The sequence below is a fragment of the Trichechus manatus genome, unplaced genomic scaffold, assembly GCF_000243295.1.
Source record: "Trichechus manatus latirostris isolate Lorelei unplaced genomic scaffold, TriManLat1.0 scaffold00003, whole genome shotgun sequence".
In the NCBI taxonomy this organism is placed as follows: domain Eukaryota; kingdom Metazoa; phylum Chordata; class Mammalia; order Sirenia; family Trichechidae; genus Trichechus; species Trichechus manatus.
The window spans coordinates 22,780,016-22,799,295 of NW_004443939.1; the positions used below are offsets into that span (position 1 = coordinate 22,780,016).

At 38.1% G+C, this 19,280-nt stretch overlaps 1 protein-coding gene across 1 annotated transcript in view; it reads left to right on the forward strand.

Annotated features, from left to right (window-relative positions):
* Nucleotides 1-19,280, forward strand: part of TNNI3K (TNNI3 interacting kinase) — a 424,853-nt gene that overhangs the window by 319,559 nt on the left and 86,014 nt on the right. The window contains exon 21 of the mRNA XM_004369062.2: nucleotides 12,250-12,359. Within this exon, the coding sequence (XP_004369119.1) occupies nucleotides 12,250-12,359 (110 nt within the window). The remainder of the gene's footprint in view (nucleotides 1-12,249; nucleotides 12,360-19,280) is intronic.

The window sequence follows — 19,280 nt, forward strand, 5'->3', positions numbered from 1 at the left end:
AGTGGTGCATGCGCACTCAGCTGTTAATCAAAAGGTTGGAGGTTTGAGTCTACCCAGAGCACCTCGGAAGAAAAGCCTAGTGATCTACTTCTAAAAAATCAGCCACTGAAAACCTTATGGAGCACAGTTCTACTCTGACACACATGGGGTTGCCATGAGTGGGAATTGACTGGATGGCAGTTGGTTATTGGATAGATCAATTTGGGGATAAGTGACATCTTAACCATGTTGAGTCTTCCAATCCATAAACATAGTATATCTCTCCCTTTATTTAGGTTTTGTCCAATTTCTCTCATCAATGTTTACTGTAGTTTTCAGCATACAAACATACAAACTTTGCTTATATTTTAGATTTATCTCTGTATTTCGTGGTTTTGATGCTATAATTAATGCTATTTTTTAAAATTTCAATACTCAATTGCTCTTTGCTAGTATACAGAAAAATAATTAATTGGTATAATAACCTAATGTTCTACCAACTTGTTAAACTCACTTATCAGCTCTAGTATTTCTTTTATATATTCTTTGGATTTTCTACATATATTATTATGCCATCTGTGAATAAAGATAATTTTATTTCTTTCTTTCCAATTTATATGTCTTTGATATCTTTTTCTTGCCTTCTTGCACTGGCTAAGACCTCCAGTATACCACTGAATAGGAAGAAAACCAAAAACCAACCTATTGCCTTTGAGTCGATTCCGACTCATAGTGACCCTATAGAACAGAGTAGAACAGCCCCATAGCGTTTCCAAGGAGCAGCTGGTGGATTTGAACTGCTGACCTTTTAGTTATCAGCCACAGTCCTTAACCACTGTGCCACCAGGGCACTGAATAGGAATGGTGACATATAATTCAAACATATCCACTTCTCAATATTTCATCCAGTACCACTGTAGTTCAAACTGCCATCTTTATCACTTGAACCACTGTAATAGTCTTTTGATTGTTCTCCTTTTGTCCATTCTTGTCCGCCCTTCCTCTTCAATTCCCCTACATCCACTGGTGTGATATTATAAAATTGTAAATCTGATTATGTCACTGTTGCTTAAAATCATCCTATGACTTCCTATGTTCTCAGGATTAAATCTTAAAAGCCTTAATATATCCTGCATGACTCTATGTGGTCCTGTATCTCTGACCTCACTCCTAGTTTTCACTTTCTGTGCTTTTGTTTCTCTTACTATATCTGCATTTTCTTTTGTTTTCCATAATATGTTTCATATCTTGTGGCCTTCGGGCCCTTTCACAAGCTCAGTTTCCTCAGTAAAAGCAGTCATTAATAACTACCACAGATACTATTGTGAAGATCAAATAACATGATGTTTGGTGATGCAGCTGTGTAAACCGAAAACTGTCTGCACTTGAAAGCTGAAAGACAAGGGTAAAGTGTAATAATACAAGGCCAGGTTTTCCTAAGTTGCTATGTGAGTCATACTCTCATTTTCCAGGTTGTCCACATAGAAACCTCAAAGTCCTCCTTGACTCTTCTCTCACCTTCTTTCCTTCCTTCTTTTTTATTTCCTTTCTTTCTCTTTTGTTTTTTAATTATTTTTCTATTTTTTCTATTCTACTTTCTAAATCTCTCTCGAAACTCTCCCCTTCTTCAATGCCACTTCCTTACTTCCTGTCATTTCTCGTTTCACATGTAGAGTTCTGCACAGCATCTCAACTGATCCTTGTCTCCAGTTTTGCTCACCACCTCTCTTTCATCCATTCACCATACTACAGCTAGATTCAGCTTTGTAAAAATCTAAATTTGATTACATGGCTTCTTTTACTTAAAATCCCCGATGTTATTCTTTTGCTCTTAAGATAAAAACAAAATTTCTTAAAACAATCTATAAAGCCCCCATGATTACATTCCTGCTTCCCTTCTTGGGTCTATCTCTTACCATTTGTAGCCTCTCATCTATGTTCCAGTCACAGGAAACTATTTCATTTCCCCAACATGACACATCTCCTCTCTCCTCCACGCCTTTGCACACATTGTTACCTCTGCCAGACACACTCTTCCCTGCTTTTCATTACACTAATTCCAATCTGCTTTTAGGTCTTAGCTTAAATATAACTTCCAAAATATCTTCCTTAATTCTCCAGCATCGAGTTAAGTGCATTCTCCTCCATGCTCCAAGTCACCATTTATCATAGTATTTATTATAATATTTACTCACACCATTTTGCAGTTTCCTTCACTCCATTATCCTTTTCTAGTTATAAACAAAGGATCTGTATTATCATCTACCTCATTATCATTTGTTAATTATAAAATGACTATTTCAGGGAGGTAAAGAATCCCTCTCATGGACCTCGAGAAATATTTATTCTTTTTGGAGGGACAATATTATATAATAAAACAGTTAAGTCTTGCCCAAGAATAACTTGATTCCTGTATTCTAGATATTAGAATTTATAGCATTGTATTGGAAAGAGAGTTTGTTTATGATAGATGTTGAGTTTTTTAAAGCTGGACAGTGACTATGCATCAAGAAGCGAGACTGTTAATATCATTGCAGTGGTTAGGCAATCTTGTATATGCTCAGCAATAAATTATGTGAAGCATCAGATTCAATAGAAGCTACATATTAGCCATTTACAATGAGAAACAAATCCGTGACTACAATGTGTGGCAGCATTATCAATTATGGTAGTAGCAGCATTACACATGGCTCATCCTTCTGGCTTCATTGGATCCTATCTCCTGGGAGAAATATTAAAGTAGAACACAAATATTACCATTGACTCCTATGCAAGCGAGAGATATACGTTCAGGAGACCTCGTGGTCAAGGTCTCTTTTGCATACCTTTTTATAAAGTGTAAATTCACCTTATAATCTCAAGTTAGAAAAAAACGAAAAAGACATCACATCCAGCAACTCTGTGACATCTCAGTTCCTTCTGTGTCAAGGGTCATCAGCTCACGGGTCCACAGGACCAGGGGAAGCAGGTAAATGCTTGAAGCAGGATGGTGTGGCAAACAGGAAGTTGTGTGCTCTGCCTCAACAGAGCGCTGCCAGCCAGTTCCAGCCAATGATGTCATTGAGAACACTGGGATGGCCTGCCCACTGTTCCATATAAACTAATGTGCCTGTTTATTAGAAATCTAAAGATTTTTAAATTTTGATAATTAATTCAACTTAAACATTTTACAGGCTAGCACAGTAGGGGCTGTAGGGAATGGGCATAGTGTGTAAGAGCATGAATCTTGTGACTCTGGGAAAGCTACTTAACCTAGGTATACCTCAGTCTCTTTTAAAATGGGGATGATAACAGGACCTACTTCAAATAATTAGAACAATGTCTGGCAATAGAAAACACTCAACAAATGTTAGTTATTATTATTATTATTATTTTTCAGCCACCATGAAATACCTCCTCTGGGCCAGGAACTATGCTAGAATAAGAGCAAAACAAATAGGAATAGGATGTTGCTCAGTCCCTCAAAGTACTCACAGTGTAGAAGAGGAGTGCAGAAGTACAATCAGCACAGTAAATGCCCCACCCGGGAGAAGCACAGAAGAATAAGGATGCTCCCTGGAGGGCCCTCCTGCCTAGACTAGAGGTAGGAGAAGGATACCAGGGAAGACTTCTTAGAGGAGATGAGGCCTGACTTGCATCTTAAAAAGATGAATACTAATCAAATAGGTATAGCGTGAGAAGGTGGGGAAGGTGTTCCAACAGAAAGCATTATTGGCAAGGCCCACAGGCATGAGAGACCCACAAGTAGTTCAATAGGGAGAGTACAAGGAAGTCATTCCCAAGACACAATGCTGTAAGTATAAACTGAAGCCAGATGGTGAAGAGTCTTGTGTGTCAACCACGCAAAGTCACTATAGGATTTTAAGCAGGGATATAGTGCAACCCTATCATTATTTTAAAACATTCTCTCTTGCTGCAAAGTAAAGGCTGAAGTGGAAGAGTTCAAAACCAGAGGTAAGGAGACCAGCTAGTCTAGATGAGAATTCATAAGACCTTAACTTGGGTGATAGATTTGGAAGAGAAAGGAGGGGTTGGTTTGGAGAGATTTTAATAGAACTTGTGATGGATTAAGGTGGAAGCACGGGGCAGTGGGAGGAGTCAAGGATGACTTTCAGGCTTCTGGTTTAGCCGGCAGGAGGACGGCAGATACAGGCAGAAGAGCAGATTTATGAATGGAATGATGAGATTAGGAGGAGATGAGGCCAAGATGTGAAGCCAGGCAGAAAGAGAAGAACCAGGCAAGACAAGAGAGAAGCTGGTATGACCTGGCAAACATGAGCTGGCCTGGATAAATTTCAGAGAAAGGCACCAACCCCTGCTTCCCCAATTTCATCTCTTTCCTGGCCCTGTCTGCTCTAGTATATCATGAGAAACTAAAGAAGGCTGGGATGAATTAATCCATCAATATGTATTTTATCTAATATAATTCCCATAACCAGGTACCTAATTTTTTAGCTCCTTTTCAGATTATAGTCTGGGGCCAAAGAAGAGATCTTCTTATTTTCCTTTTGTCTTCATGTGTAATGCCAGCTGGTTCACAAGAAGACTCGACTCTATATCTGGGGATTCTTGGCATCCTTAGTGCCAGGCTGTAACCAAGGATGTGGCAGCAAATTAAGAACCTCTGCCAAGTTATTCTTGCCTGATTTTGATAAGACTTCATATTGAGACTCTAACTCAGAGTTGCAAACTGTCAGTCCTACAGCCAAAATGGATTGCAGACTTTTTTTTTTTTTTGGTCTCACATAAATTTTTTTAAAAAATGTATGAATTAAAGTACATTTAGAGGCACAGTTATATCACAGGTCTGATATTTGTAGCCATTTGAGTTTGCAACCCTTGCTTAAATGTTAGATAGTTTATGCTCTTCTCCATATAAGGTGAGGGCCCTAAAACATCCTGAACATAATAATGTTAAAGAGTATAGGCACACTGGTGAAGCGGACTACATTTTGACAAGTAATAGGGAAATAGGAGCGAGCTAAAGTTCTGAAATCACATGTTTGCTGTGCTAATCCTCATCAGTTTATCACTGAAAAGACAGGAGATGGCCAATCACTACACAGATCACTGGAAAGATCAAATCGATCCAATGGATGGTGGTATTTCTATGAATACAGCTGATATTAATATTCTGATACTTCATTACACTGACAAATATTGCAGTGAGAACAGACAATGGTGCAAATTAATCTATTCTTCTGACAATCTATAATGAGAATGGGATGCGGTTTAAAAAATTAAGCCATTCTTAGTACAATTTCAAGATTGCAATCTCACGGTCCCTCTCAGATGCTATAGACTCTGGTGATACATCATTGAAAAATGTCAGTTTAACAAAGAGTGTGTCTTAGTGCTTGCTGGGATGGTGGAACACATTTGCTTTGTCTCACCACAACCTTGCACATTAAAAGCAATGAAGTGAGATCAATTGTGTTTTTCAGAACACACATACACAAACAAAATTGAAAAAAATAATTCTACTAATTTTATTTTAGTCAAAACTTGTTGCACTCTTTTTTATATGACTGCTGAGATTTAATTTTATAAAAAGGGAGAGAAAACATGATAAGTTATTTTAGGAATTCAGACTCCAGTACTGCTTTATCCATAAGCAGTATGTCACTTAGTTCATCATGCAGCACTGCATAGTCATCCTCTCTGCAATGGCCAGATGGCATTATGAGCTGGGGTGGATGACAGGAGACATGGTTTGTAGCTTAGCAATTTGCAGTAACTCAATGTAATATTTTACTTGGGATTCATACTCAGAATGTCTCAAAAGGAACTAAATTTTCTGGTTTAAACAGAACAGAAAATGTACAAGGATGTTTCAGATATTTATTTCTTAAATCCAGACTAACAGGGATCAGTAAGACCCTTAAATCTATAGATGATAATAATAACAGGAACAACACCAGCGAACACTTATCGAAAGCCAACAGTGTGTGAGGTAAGATGCTGTATGTACATTATCTCACTTAATCCTAATAACGTGCGGTTTAAGTTCTATTAGGACAAAACATAGGCTCAATGTCACATGCGAGTACGAAGTATAGTCAAGACTTAAATGCATGGCTTCCCAAAGCACATGCTCATAAACATTACACTAGCTCCTCACCACCTCATCTTACATTTAGAGAAATTAATACCCACAGAGGCAAATTGGATTAATTAGGATCTCCCAGAGAGTTAAGAGCAGAGCCAGACTGGAAATTAGGCCTCTAGATTTCCTAGTTAAAGGTACTTCTTAACATGTCGTACTGCTTCAGTTTATTAAAGCCTTCCTCCTCAAATGTTTTGAACAAAAGATAATATTGTAGACTAAATATCCCACCAGATCTCAATAAATTATCAGATTTTGTTGTAATTTAGTATTAAACTATTATATTCATTCAACAATGTTTCTTGATGGCTAAGCATTGTGTTCTATCCTGAAAACATAATAATAAGATATTAATTGGCATTAATCCATCATCTTCATTGTTTCATTCAGTAAATGTTTACTGGGTCCTATATATCAGAATCTATGTTATTTTCCAGTAAAATCATATTTTGACTTATCTAATTTGTTGATTCATTCAGTGAATACTGTATTTATTGAATGCCTACTGATTGCCAGTCATTGTGTTAGACACTCAGGATAAAATGGTGAAAATACACAGTTCCTGACCTCATAGAGCTTACGATGTATGTGCAGAGGCAAGCGAGTAAATTGGCAATTAAGTATAATACGTGCTGTGATAGATAGTACAGGGGGCAATGGGAGTATCCAAGAAGGACACCCAGAGAAACTCCATCTAAGCTCAGGCCTAAATGACAGTAGATGTTATGCGGGAAAAGATGGTAGGAAAGAGCATTCTAAGCTAAAGGAATCACATTTAAGAATTTATGATTGGACCATAAGAAGCAGTCGTTAATTTCCTTATTATTCATTCATTTATTCACTAAATTTTATTAAAAAGCATCACACTATACAGATTTTTTTTCTCAGCTTGTTGCCAATTTCATAGAATCCTCAATATATTTTTTCACATGAATAAGTAAATGAAAGTTATCACTTGTTGTATTTATTCAATGCCTGTTCTCTAGCTCATTGTCTTATCTCTTTTGAGAGACAACACTGACAATCTCTATTCACGTCTTTTCTTTTCTTGATATAATACTGATAAATGATGAAGAACTTGAATCCACAAATGGACACTATGGTTATATTAGACCCTTAAGTCTGACTCACAAAATCATGTTTAGCTCAACTATTATTATTCAGGAAATGGGAGTGGGAGAAAGTGGAATTATCTGTCTGAAACAGAAGTCACGAGTCACACATGAATGTTTAAATTTAAATTATATTAATTAAAGATAAATAAAATTAAAAACTTAGTCTTTCATTTGTATACGAGGAATGAACACAGAGCCACATTTGAAGTGCCCGGTAGTCATATATGGCTAGTGGCTACCATACTGAACAGCACAGAAGAACATTTTCATCATTGAAGAAAGTTCTATTGCCCAGTGCTACTCTAGACTCTAGATTTTAAGTTTTATGAAACTTAATTATCTCAGGACAGTGTTGAAGAAATAACAGGTGCTCAATAGTTATTGACATTTTCTAACGTTAGCCTTATTGTGTTTTAATGGCAAAACTCCATTTGTGAAAATAGAAATCAACAATTATATAAATCATTTAACATATTTTATGTAGGAATCAAGGTAAAAATTTGATTAATGGGCTGACAGTCTCTTTCCTGAACCTGGAATACCAGAAAAATATCCCAGCTGTTAGTGTAACATGGCCACTTAGGCAAGACTGACAAAGCAATCTCAAAGCTAACAAATTTCAATTCCATGACCCCTCATGTTGAATTTCCCACTTTCTGGCAGAAGTGCTAATGACTGATATCACTGCCAAAAGTGCATAAAGTAAAAGGGAGAAGGAGGTGCCAAGGCCTTGCAAAATCCACTTTGAATAATGAAGAATTAAATATCATTCATCTTAAACTGATTTTCCAGACACTGTGCCAAGAAGCAAGCAAGTAAGTCTATACACTTGACATCAGAGTCTAAAGGAGTTTCAGAGGGGATGATTGGCCCTACATCTAAGTTTAACTCACTCTATGAATATCCCCTTCACACCCATTACCCAAAAAAACCAAACCCACTGCCTTCGAGTCAGTTCCAACACATAGCAACCCCATAGGGTTTCCAAGGCTGTAAATCTTTTACAGAAGTAGACTGCCACACCTTTCTCCTGTGGAGCCACCGGTGGTTTTGAACCACTGACCTTTTGGTTAGCAGTCGATCACTTTAACCACTGTGCCACCAGGACTCCTTCCACACCCATTAGGATATGTATAATTAGTTAGAATTCACTCACTATACAGGTTTATGTGCTTATGGCTGCACTAGCTCAACAATATCAAAAAGGTCATGAGGTGAAAAACTGGAGTAGACTTGGAAGGTCAACGATCATTAAGTATCACATTATTGGTTTGCTTATTTATTTACCTCATTCCAGAAAGGGTTGAAGATAGTCACCAGCAGCCAGTGTAAGGAATCTAATATACCTAGTTTTTTGTGCCACAAAAGACACATTCCACGAGTCATATTAAATTTGCTAAATATATTTTGATCAGTCTTTTGTTTCCTCATTTTCATGGTGTCAGCAATAATAATTCTGCCTGATCGTGATTAGAAATGGTTAGCAAATGTGACAATGCAAATATTTTACAAAGAACATTGAAGACAAGAGCAGAAATGAAATTCCTAACTGTTCCCTCAACCTGGAACCATTACACAATTAAAACAGCTGTTGTAAGAAAACATTAAAATGCCAGTAGGCAGGTAGACAAAGAACATGGACTTCAGATTTTAAGTACCAATAACTAACAAAATGTTTGGGAAAACATTAAGCCTCACTACTTATCAAATAATCAAATAATGCAATTTAAATAACAAAAGTGAGCTGATATATTTACCTCTCAGATGAGCAAACAAACCAAGAAAAACAAAAACCCACTGCCTTCAAGTCGGTTTCAACTCATGGCAGCCTTGTGTATTATAGAATAAAACTGTTCCATAGGGTTTTTTTGACTGTAATTTTAATGGAAGCAGATCATCAGGCATTCTTTCACAGGACTGCTGGGTGGTTTCCAACCACCAGCCTTTAGGTTAGTAGTCAACTGCAAACCATTTGTGTCCCCTAAACCAAAAAAACCAAACTGTTTGCTGTCAAGTTGATTGTGACTCATAACGACCCTATAGGACAGAGTAGAACTGCCCCATAGGGTTTCCAAGGAGTGGAATTCAAACTGCTGATGTTTTGGTTAGCAGCCAAGCTCTTAACCACTTCAAATTAGGAAAATCCTTTATACAACAGAATACCCAATTCTGGTGCAGGTGTAATAATAGCCCTCTCATATACTTGTCATAAGTGTTTAGGAAAGCAGTTTATCAGTAGGTATCAAAAGTCTTGGAAGTAGTTGCCGTTTGACGTATTTATTCCGTGCCATAAACTATTGTAAATGAATAACCCGTGCAACAGAGAGAGCCATAGTTTAAAAAGATATTCTTTGAAGTGTTTTCACCCAAACTTGCAACAAGATAAAACTGAGGAATGGTTAAATAAATCGCACTAAATGCAGAATCACTAAATAAAATGTTAACATAGAGTTTAATAATTTGGGAAATTCTTGTACTTAAGTTAGGAAAAAAAAAGATTACATGATTGTATATCCAATATGATGAGCTCAACGATTATAAATAATAGATAAGAAATATCCAAAGGTAATCTGCTAAAATTTTAACACTGGTTCTTCCAAATAATAAGATTTTATTCTTTCTAAATCTTTTAGTTTTCTAAATTTCTGCATTGGGCAAGTATTTATTTTACAATTGGTAAAATTAGGTAGTAATTCTGAATAATCCATGAAGCAAAATGTTGATTAAGTTACACTGCATATAATTTCAGGAAATCTATTGGAAGTTAATGGATAAACAGAGTTTGACTGGGGTAAATTTTGGTGAGGGAGAGGCAGGGATTATCAGCCGTATCTCAAAAGTAACTAAAATATAGGCGGAGGCTTAGGATATGACAATCTGGCAGACAGGAAACAGCAATCACCTGGAACTTAAGCTGCCACTGGTACAGAGCAATTATTTCTAAGGAACAGAAAGAGCTTCATGTGTTGTTTACAAAGTATTTTCAATGCACAGTATGCTGAAGAGAGCATAGACTTTGGAACGAGACAGATCTGGATTTGATTCCTGGCTGTACCAACCACTAAATTAGAAAAAAACTAGTTGCCATTGAGTCAGTTCCAATGTTTGGCAACCCCGTGTATTTCACAGTAGAACTGTGCTCCATAGGGTTTTCGGAAGTAGATCACCAGGCCTTTCTTCCAAGGCACCTCTGGGTTGATTCAAACTACCAACCTTTTGGTCAGTAGCTGAACACTTAATGATTTGCAACAACTAGGGTCTCCTTATCAATTACTTGTTGTTGTTGTTGTTAGGTGCCATCTAGTCAGTTCAACTCATAGTGACCCTATGTACAACAGGAACACTGCCCAGTCCTGTGTCATCCTCACAATCGTCGTCATGCTTGAGCCCATTGTTGCAGCCACTGTGTAACCCATCTCACTGAGGGTCTTCCTCTTTTTCACTCACCATCTACTTTACCAAGCATAAAGTCCTTCTCCAGGGACTGATCCCTCGTGATAACCTGCCCAAACTGTGTGAGACGTAATCTTGCCATCCTTGCTTCTAAGGAGAATTCTGGTTGTACTTCTTCCAAGACAGATTTGTTCATTCTTTTGGCAGTCCGTGGTATATATAAAATTTTAAAAAGTAGTTAAATACATACACACGTGTACACCCCCCCCCCATATACATAGATAAAAACAATACCTACCTTGCATGATTGCTATGAGCACTGTGGTGTGTTCTATAAAAGTAGCTGTAAGTTTCTTTTCAAAGGAATATAGAAATCTCTGGGTGCAGGACAGGAAAATATTTAGCAATGAAGAATCTACAATAAAGCCCCAAGAATCACACAGGCACTCTACAGTAATGGGAACTTTGAAGTGAGTAGTATTCAGAAAAAAGGAGCCCTGGTGGTGCAGTGGTAAGTGCTTGGCTGCTAACCAAAAGATCAGCAGTTGGAACCCACTAGCCACTCTGCAGAAGGATGTGGCAGTCTGCTTCTGTAAAGATTACAGCCTGGGAAACCCTAATGGGCAGTTCTACTCTGTCCTAAAGGGTCGCTATGAGTTGGAATTGACTCGACGGCAATGGGTTTAGCAGAGTTTAGCAAATACTAATTTAGTTTTATTGAAAATTAAAATCCAAACATCCTTATAACCAGGAATAGGATTTAACCTTAAAAAAACAATCTATTTTGCCCAAGCAATACAGGTGTTTTCAGAAATGCAAAGTTCAATAGCTCCTCATCTCTTGCTATGTATCAGCTAAGCTCTTTAGCCTGGAATATATGACATTGGACAGACTGGTCAATCCACCTCTCAATCTATACTTCCTATAACATCCTGTGCACACCCAGTCACTCTAAACTACTTGCCGTTTGTATATTTCTGGGTCACTGTTCCTTTTTTCTTTTATAAATTCCCTCTGCTTAGTATTTGTTGACTGAATAACCAAACGAATAAACAATTATAAAGATAAACTCATAGTACCAAAATATCCACCATTTTGTTTAAAGCACTAAACAAATAAGCATAGAGTCCTCTTTTAGCCTCATCTGATGTTGTACAGATTGGGTTTTTTTTTTTTTTGGCATGTGATAAAATAATGAAAATCACTATTTGTTTCCAAAACTTCTTCATTTCACTCTGTATCCATTAAGCAATAACTCCCAATCCCCCTCCCCCTCCCCTGCAGTCCCCAGTAACCTTTAATCTTTCTGTCTATGAATTTGCCTATTCTAGATATTTCACATAAGTGGGATAGTACAATAATTGTTCTTTTGTGTTTGGCTTATTTCACTTAGCATGTTCTCAAGATTCATTCATGTCTCTTTATGGCTGAATAAATATTCCATTGTGTGTATTTACCATATTTTGTTTTCCATTCATCTATTAATGGACACTTGGGTTGTTTCTACCTTTTGGCTATTATGAAGAGTGTCGCAATGAACATTGGTGTATAAGTATCCCACCGATTGATTTTGATGACTTTTTAGGGGTCTGTTGATATATTTCTTGAAACAAATACGTGAAATCTAAAACTTTGACATGCCCATTTGTTTTGCAGCTGCTGCCGCAGCAGACATGGCTTACCACCACATCAGACCCCCCATTGGCTATTCAATCCCCAAGCCCATATCATCTCTGCTGATGCGAGGGTGGAATGCGTGTCCTGAAGTGAGTACTTTTTATTTCCTCTTAGAAAATGTGTTATAGTCAAAATCTGTCACAAATAGTATACCTCCAAAGTCTACTTTCAGTGTGTATTTTAAGACTGTCAAGGCAGAAAGACTGAATTGCCTTCTGCTCTTTGGTCTCTAATTGCCTCAAGAAGTGTGAGTATCTCATATTTCTTTGCGGCCGCTCTCTACTTTTGAAATGTTTCTCACAACTGATTGGTAAAAGACCAGGGTATGACAGATGAGTCATAGGCTCATCTTGGCTGCAATTTTATTAACTATGCTTAAGCCACACTTAGTCATTTTCTGAAGCAAGAAGGTTGGCACAAGATGATTTGTGTTGGCTTTTCATCATAAGACAGGCCTTAGGCAAAGACCCTGGGACCAGTGGACTTTAGTAGCCCATGCAGAAGGCAGAAAACCTAGGTGCTAGTCCTTCTCTGCCTCTCTGAGCAGCCGTGTGATAAAGTGGTTAAGAGCATAAATTTAGAGTCCAAATGGAGCAATCAGTGTTATAGAAGAAATAAATAAAGTAGCAAATGTAAACAGTGAAAAAACATTTTAAAAATATGGTCATAGATCTAAAAGAGTAGAAGAGGAAACAGTCATTTAATCCTAGGATGATATCCCAGGCCATCTGACTGCAGGAAAAGATCCTTCTTAACTGTACCCGACAGGGTGATGTCTACCTCGTTCTCAGAGGTTGACAAAGGAGGAGATTCCACAGCCTCCGCCTGGTAACATAGTTCAGTTCGATGTCTAAGAATCCTGCTGCCATTACATTTTATCGTCAATCGAAATCCTTGTGTTTCGGTTTCAGCCCATTGCCTCTTGCAGTCTGAGTGGAGGGAGTTTAGTGCACACCGTTCACACTGGAAATCCTTGTACATAAAGAACAAGTGGCCTTCACTTGTCCCGCCCAAACCATCCTACTTATTGTTGACCTTTTCTAATAGAGTCTTGTTTCTGATGCTTCCTGGGCACCTTGCCTCTCCCCAGCAAGGCAGCAGATAAAGCAGGACTATTGCTATCTCAGGAAAATATCCCACCAGAAGAGGACTAGAATAAACCCCAGAACAGCTGTTTGGGAGAAGAAAGCAAGTTTCCCATTATTTTTCCTAAAGACAAAATCCAGACAAAGTCATTACCCAGACTAATAAGTGTACAATAAGACTATTACTAAGAAAAATAAAAATTCTTATGGGACATGGATAGAATATCTCAGAAGAAATAAGCTCTTCTCCTGACCATTAAGCTCTATTTCCCAACCATATATCTGACATATTGTATACCTGTGTTTATTTGTTTAGAGTCTTCCCTCACAACCAAAGTGTTAGCTCCATAAAAACAGGGTCTTTTTTACTTGTTTGTTTTGTTTCGTTTGCTGCTATAATCCCAGCACTTAAAACGGTACCTAGATGCTCAAGAAATATTGGTTGAATAAATGAATGAAAAACCAGTATGGATTATCAGTGCCTCCAGTCTTCTTGTCTGGATTTCTACAACCAGAAAATTTTGTCTTAAAAATGTGTGCCTTAAATAGTCTGGAGAAAGCTTTTCTTGTCTTTCAATATGAACTTCAGGCATGTTTTCTGAGAACAAGTATGTCAAGTACTTAATTCAGAATCTTCTTCTATGACCTGTTCCAAAGATTAACATAAAATAACAATCAAGGAAATCCCTTTTGCTTTTATTAACTGACTCTTCATGACTAAATATTAGGGATATGTGGAAATTTTAATCTGGAGATGAAAGCAAGTCATTGGCAGCTTCTAAAAACATTTTTTGGGTCGGGGTAAGATGGAAGCCACAAGCAGGAAGTTGGAAAATGAGAAAGAGAAACTGAAGAGGGCTTGAGGATGGTACTATTAAATAGAGAGAAAAAATTAGTAAGAAAAAGACCAAAGATTGAGAGCTTAGTGGAAAAGTTTTTCTGGTGAGCAGGGAACCCTATTAGCACAGTGTCTGGACTCTGGGGGATGAGGTTCAGGGAGAAAAATGGACAAACAGCATATTAGGAAAGCAAAGTCTCAATTGGCTGGCAATACCTGGGCATGCTGGTGAGGTGGGCCCCACCTGGCTGCAAGTGCTGTACTGTGTATGTAGTGTCTACCTCAGGAGTAGGAAGTTGAGCTGCTTCTTTACATAATATACCTGAGTCGTGATTATGTTGCCCAGTCAGGTCTTCACCACGTCAGCAGCCTAAGTGGTGAAGAAAATGGGAACAGTAGGTCTAGTTTTCCTTTTTTTCTTCAACAGTTATTTGAGTCTTTACTGTATACTTTCCCGGGAGAAGAGCTGAAGATTCAATGGTGAGGTGCTTTCAATGGAACTTATGGTCTAGTGGTCAGATGGAGATTAATGGAATAAACAACATTAATGTTTCTAGAGTTACAAGCCAAAATATGTGCTCTCAAAGAAAAGGAGAGTCAATGAGGATGTGTACTAAAGGAATTCTAGCAAGTTGAGGGACAAAGAGAGAGTGTAGGTCAGACAAGTCTTCCTGGAAGAAGTGGCACTTGAGCTGAGATAGTGAGGATAAACAGAAGTTTTCTGAATGAAGAGAGTTGGCAAGAAGGAAAAATAGTCCAAGCAAAGAGAAGATGGGCAAATCGATTGGGAGAAAAGACAGGGCAGACATTTGTAATTGAAACTTTGTAGCCACTGAGAGGTTAAATCTCAGTGCCAGTCATCATTTGAAACAAATTCATCTTTAGATCTAAGATACTAACCTCATGCTATCCTGGTCATCACATTCTAGGTTATCAATTTCACTACTGCTTCTTTCATGTCTGTCTTTGCCTCACTCCTTGAATGTGAAGCATGATATTGTCTCTTATGTGGGTCTTCTCAGTCAAGACCCAGACAGACAGAACTTAGAGAGGACAGTGAAAATGCCAGCCTACTGGAGATGGGCGATGCTCACTGGAAAACAGTGAGATGTGGGAAAAGTCCTAGTAGGTAGATGGGATCAGATTTTGGAAAGCCTTGAAAACCAGACTGGGGAATTTGGACATAATATTTAGGCAATTATATTTTTGTAGGCTCTTAACAAGTAAAGAGGTATGATAAAAGTAATGGTGGGGGGATTCATCTGAGTTTGGTATGAAGGATTTATTTACTTAGTCAAAAAAAATACATGTAGTTCCTATAGTGAGGCAGGCAGGCACTGAATTATCACCTAGGGTGCATTGGACTGGAGACCTGGTTGCTCAGTGGTTAGGAGCTCAGCTGCTAACCAAAAGGTTGGCAGTTCGAATCCATTCTGTCCTATAGGGCTCTATAGCATTGCTATGAGTCAGAATTACTCGAGGGCAATGGGTTTGGTTGATTTGGGTGCATTGGACTGACTAGGCATTGTTTCTTAATGTATGGGCTACAAATTACATGCTCTAGATTATCCTGGAGTGTTTCTTAAAATGAGGATTTGGGGGAAGCCCTGGTGCTGCGGTGGTTAAGGGATCGGTTGCTAACCACAAGTTCAGTGGTTGGATCCCACTAGCTGTTCAGCAGGAGAAAAGACTTGGCGATCTGTTCGTATAAAGATTACAACGTAGGAAACCTCATGAGGCAGTTAGTTCTACTCCATCTTATAGGGTCACTGTGAGTCAGAATTGACTGGATGGCACACAACAACAACATCCTGAACCTGTTGAATCAAAATCTCTGGGATGGAGCCTGGGGCTATTCATTTTAACAAGCACCTAGGTGATGGATGCCCAATAAAGATAGACAAAGTGGGCTGACACTGAAGCAAAAGACTCTGAAGTCAGAGCGACTAGCTGGGCTGCTATTGCAGTAATCTAGTTGATTACTAGGCAAAGACTACAACGGTTACCATGGGGATGCAGGGTTAAGGGTAAACCTGAGAACCATTTCAAAGGCTATCTCATAAGGAGGTGAAAGACTGGATTTCGGAAACGGAAGAGAGGAAAGAGTTCAGGAGAATTGTCATCGCTGCCTTCGGAGAGTCAGCTAGGGACCAGTGTACTTGTTAGCCCTTAGGTATCGGGAATACTATTTGCAATGAGAGGAGAGAACAAAGCTAAGGGCTCTGCAGTATGGTGATGGTGCATAGAAGAATAGAAAAGTGAAAAGAAAAGATAGCTGCTGAGAAAAAAGCAACTGGGTCTGAAAGGCTGAAAAAGCTGTCAATTAGAATAGAGTAAACTTACCGCGCAAGAAGTTGGCATAGATGTTCTTCTCACCTTAAAGGTGCTTAACAAAATGGAAGTGAGACCAGGGGAGGCAGACAAATGGCACAGAGGTTAAGCTCATGCAGAGAGGCCGAACAAAAATAGAGGAGAAAGAAGCTGGAGTTAAAAGCAAAAAAGTTTTGAATCCAGGGAGAAAAAAGAGAGAGGTAATAAGGTTAGGACTCTCAAAATAAGAAAGTTACATCATTTGCTGGCAATTCTGAATTGGAAGGGAAATGGAAGATAGGTGAAGCATGTAAGCTTAAAAAGGAAACCCTGGTGGCATAGTGGTTAAGACCTACGGCTTATATATAAGCTTATATATTTAATTCACTCCATAGTCTTTTTTTAAAGCTTTATAACAATGCCCAATGTAGATGTAAAGGTATAGAGACTGAGACAGAAATAGAGATACGGGAATAGGAAGATTTTTGCCTTTGTAACCTTTCCTTTTCCTACCAGGAAAGGTGAAATATTATAATATTCTATACCCTGAAGGTATGCTTTCAACATTTTACTGGGATATCAATAATAAAAGTGTTTGAGTATACCTGTATTTTTCAAATAAGTGTGGCTTTGAATGAGAGATGCTTATTCTGAGTATGCTTTTAAATCTAATATTTATAAGCACATGTAATTCTTCTGCACAAGGAGTGCTCACACCAAACAATAGTGGCTTGCTAAACTCAAGAGATCAAACCTTGAAAGCTTACATGCTAATGAGTTATTTAGTTTTCAAAATCTTAAGTTAATGACAATTGGCAATAAAGCTAGTTAAAATTCCTTTTGTTCAGGATCCATTGTGTTGATCTTGAAGCCCCGAGTTTGTTTATCTTTTAAAATGATTGAAGCTAAGATCCCCACCTAGTGGATTTAAAGGATTTTGCAGATTTTACATAAACTCACTACCCCGGAAATCCTTAACAGGTTTTGAAGACTTCTACTTAAGATCTAGGATAATTGTCAACAAAACAGTTGTAAATGGATGAAATATACTAATATGCATATCAGCTAGGCTACGGTTAACAAACAAAGCTCCATTTTTATTTTCATACCATAGTTAGGAAAACATATCAGGCACGAATGCGAATATATAATCAGCTGTGTAGAAAGCAATATTGTAATACCACTAATTGAGATGTGTATAATAATTTCCATAAAATAAACATCAGGTGTAAATCTGTTCAAGTACTTTTTTTCTTACTTAATCTTTAATTTGTTTAAAGTTTAGTTACTTTTTCAGGACTAGGCAAAACATTCTTTTTCCCATTTTCCCATTCTCTAGAGAAGCATACACAGTTAATTGTGTCAAACATATCTTGTGGCTCCGTCTTTGATTTTTGCATTAGAATTTCACCATGTACTTTTATTTCATTGATAACAAAGAATTACTGAGGATTTTTCCTCCAACAAAATGCATTTGAAATGCATGCAAAGGCTACGGGCTGTTTGTGTGTGCTTTTGAAGACAGCTAAAGTAGAAAATGATTATTATTTGAGTTATTTTGTTCACTTTGTTCTGCCTCTAAAGGTGATGTATTAGCATATTCAGCAGAAGGTGGATACAGTGCAGGTTTTGGAGCAGAGTTTTCAGCTTCATTTATCCTGCTAGGAATTAGAGGCACCGCATTTTCTGTCTCAAAACTAATGTCTTTTAACTCTGGTAAAGGGGAAAGTACTTCATGCTTCTCCACTGTCATTTCACTTTCTTTATGAACACTGTTCTCTTTATCTGGTTGAATATTTTGAGCTTCTCTTAAGTCATGCACATTATTGTCGATTTCAAGATCTGTTTCCCTGCGAGATGGTCGATTTTCATTCTCATGAGAACTCGTGATACTCAAATCCTTCGCCGTCATAGTTCCCTTGACAGAGCTTGAATCATATAATAAATGTTTTTCACTTTTTCCATTTTCCCAAGTTTTCTGCTTTTCTTTTGGGGTACCTTTTGAGGTCACTTGTGTGGTCCGAATTAACATACTAGAATTTGTCTTGCTTTCTTGGAGCATTTTGTTCTCTTCTTCGTCTGCTATTTTTATCTCTAGCGCCTCAGTGCCGTCATCTCTGGGCAATGCATTTGTGCTGTCAATTCCTTTTTCGCTACTATTGGTTAGATGCCAAATGGCTTGGTTACTAAAAGGAGAAGTACTGATATCCTTGGAAAGCTCTGTTCTATTTTGGTATGGAATAGAATTTGTCTTCATAACTTTTAGGTTGCTCTTGGCTTGTATCTGGGGAATGAGAGAGGAATCATAAGTTTCTGTTTTAGGAAGGTTTTTTCGTACATCATTTCCTACTTCATCCCTAATGCAACGTTCCACAATACGATGTGATTTTTGGGCTTCCATCATTAATGTTTTTTCTTCGTTTCCAAGTTGTGTGTGACTAGATTTTTGCTCTCCCTGTTGTAAAGCTTGATTTTGATCTGAAGTGGACTCCTTGTTGTAGGCATCAGTCTCTTGGACACCTGGAAGTTGTGTTTGATTCCTCAGGGACAAAGAACACTGGTTTGCCTTCCTGCCCTCATTAATAGCCCCCCAGGAATGGCGGGATGGTAAAACATCACCTCCTGTATTTTCCCAGGTAGCTAGTAAATGGCCAGGAACTTCCAGTGCTGGGTGAGTTGCACCTTCCATTTGCTCACTGGAAAATTCGAGGTGTGGACGCCTGTGCTCAGCTACGATGGGTGTGGGCAGAGGCAACGTTGAGGGGTTGTCATCAGGA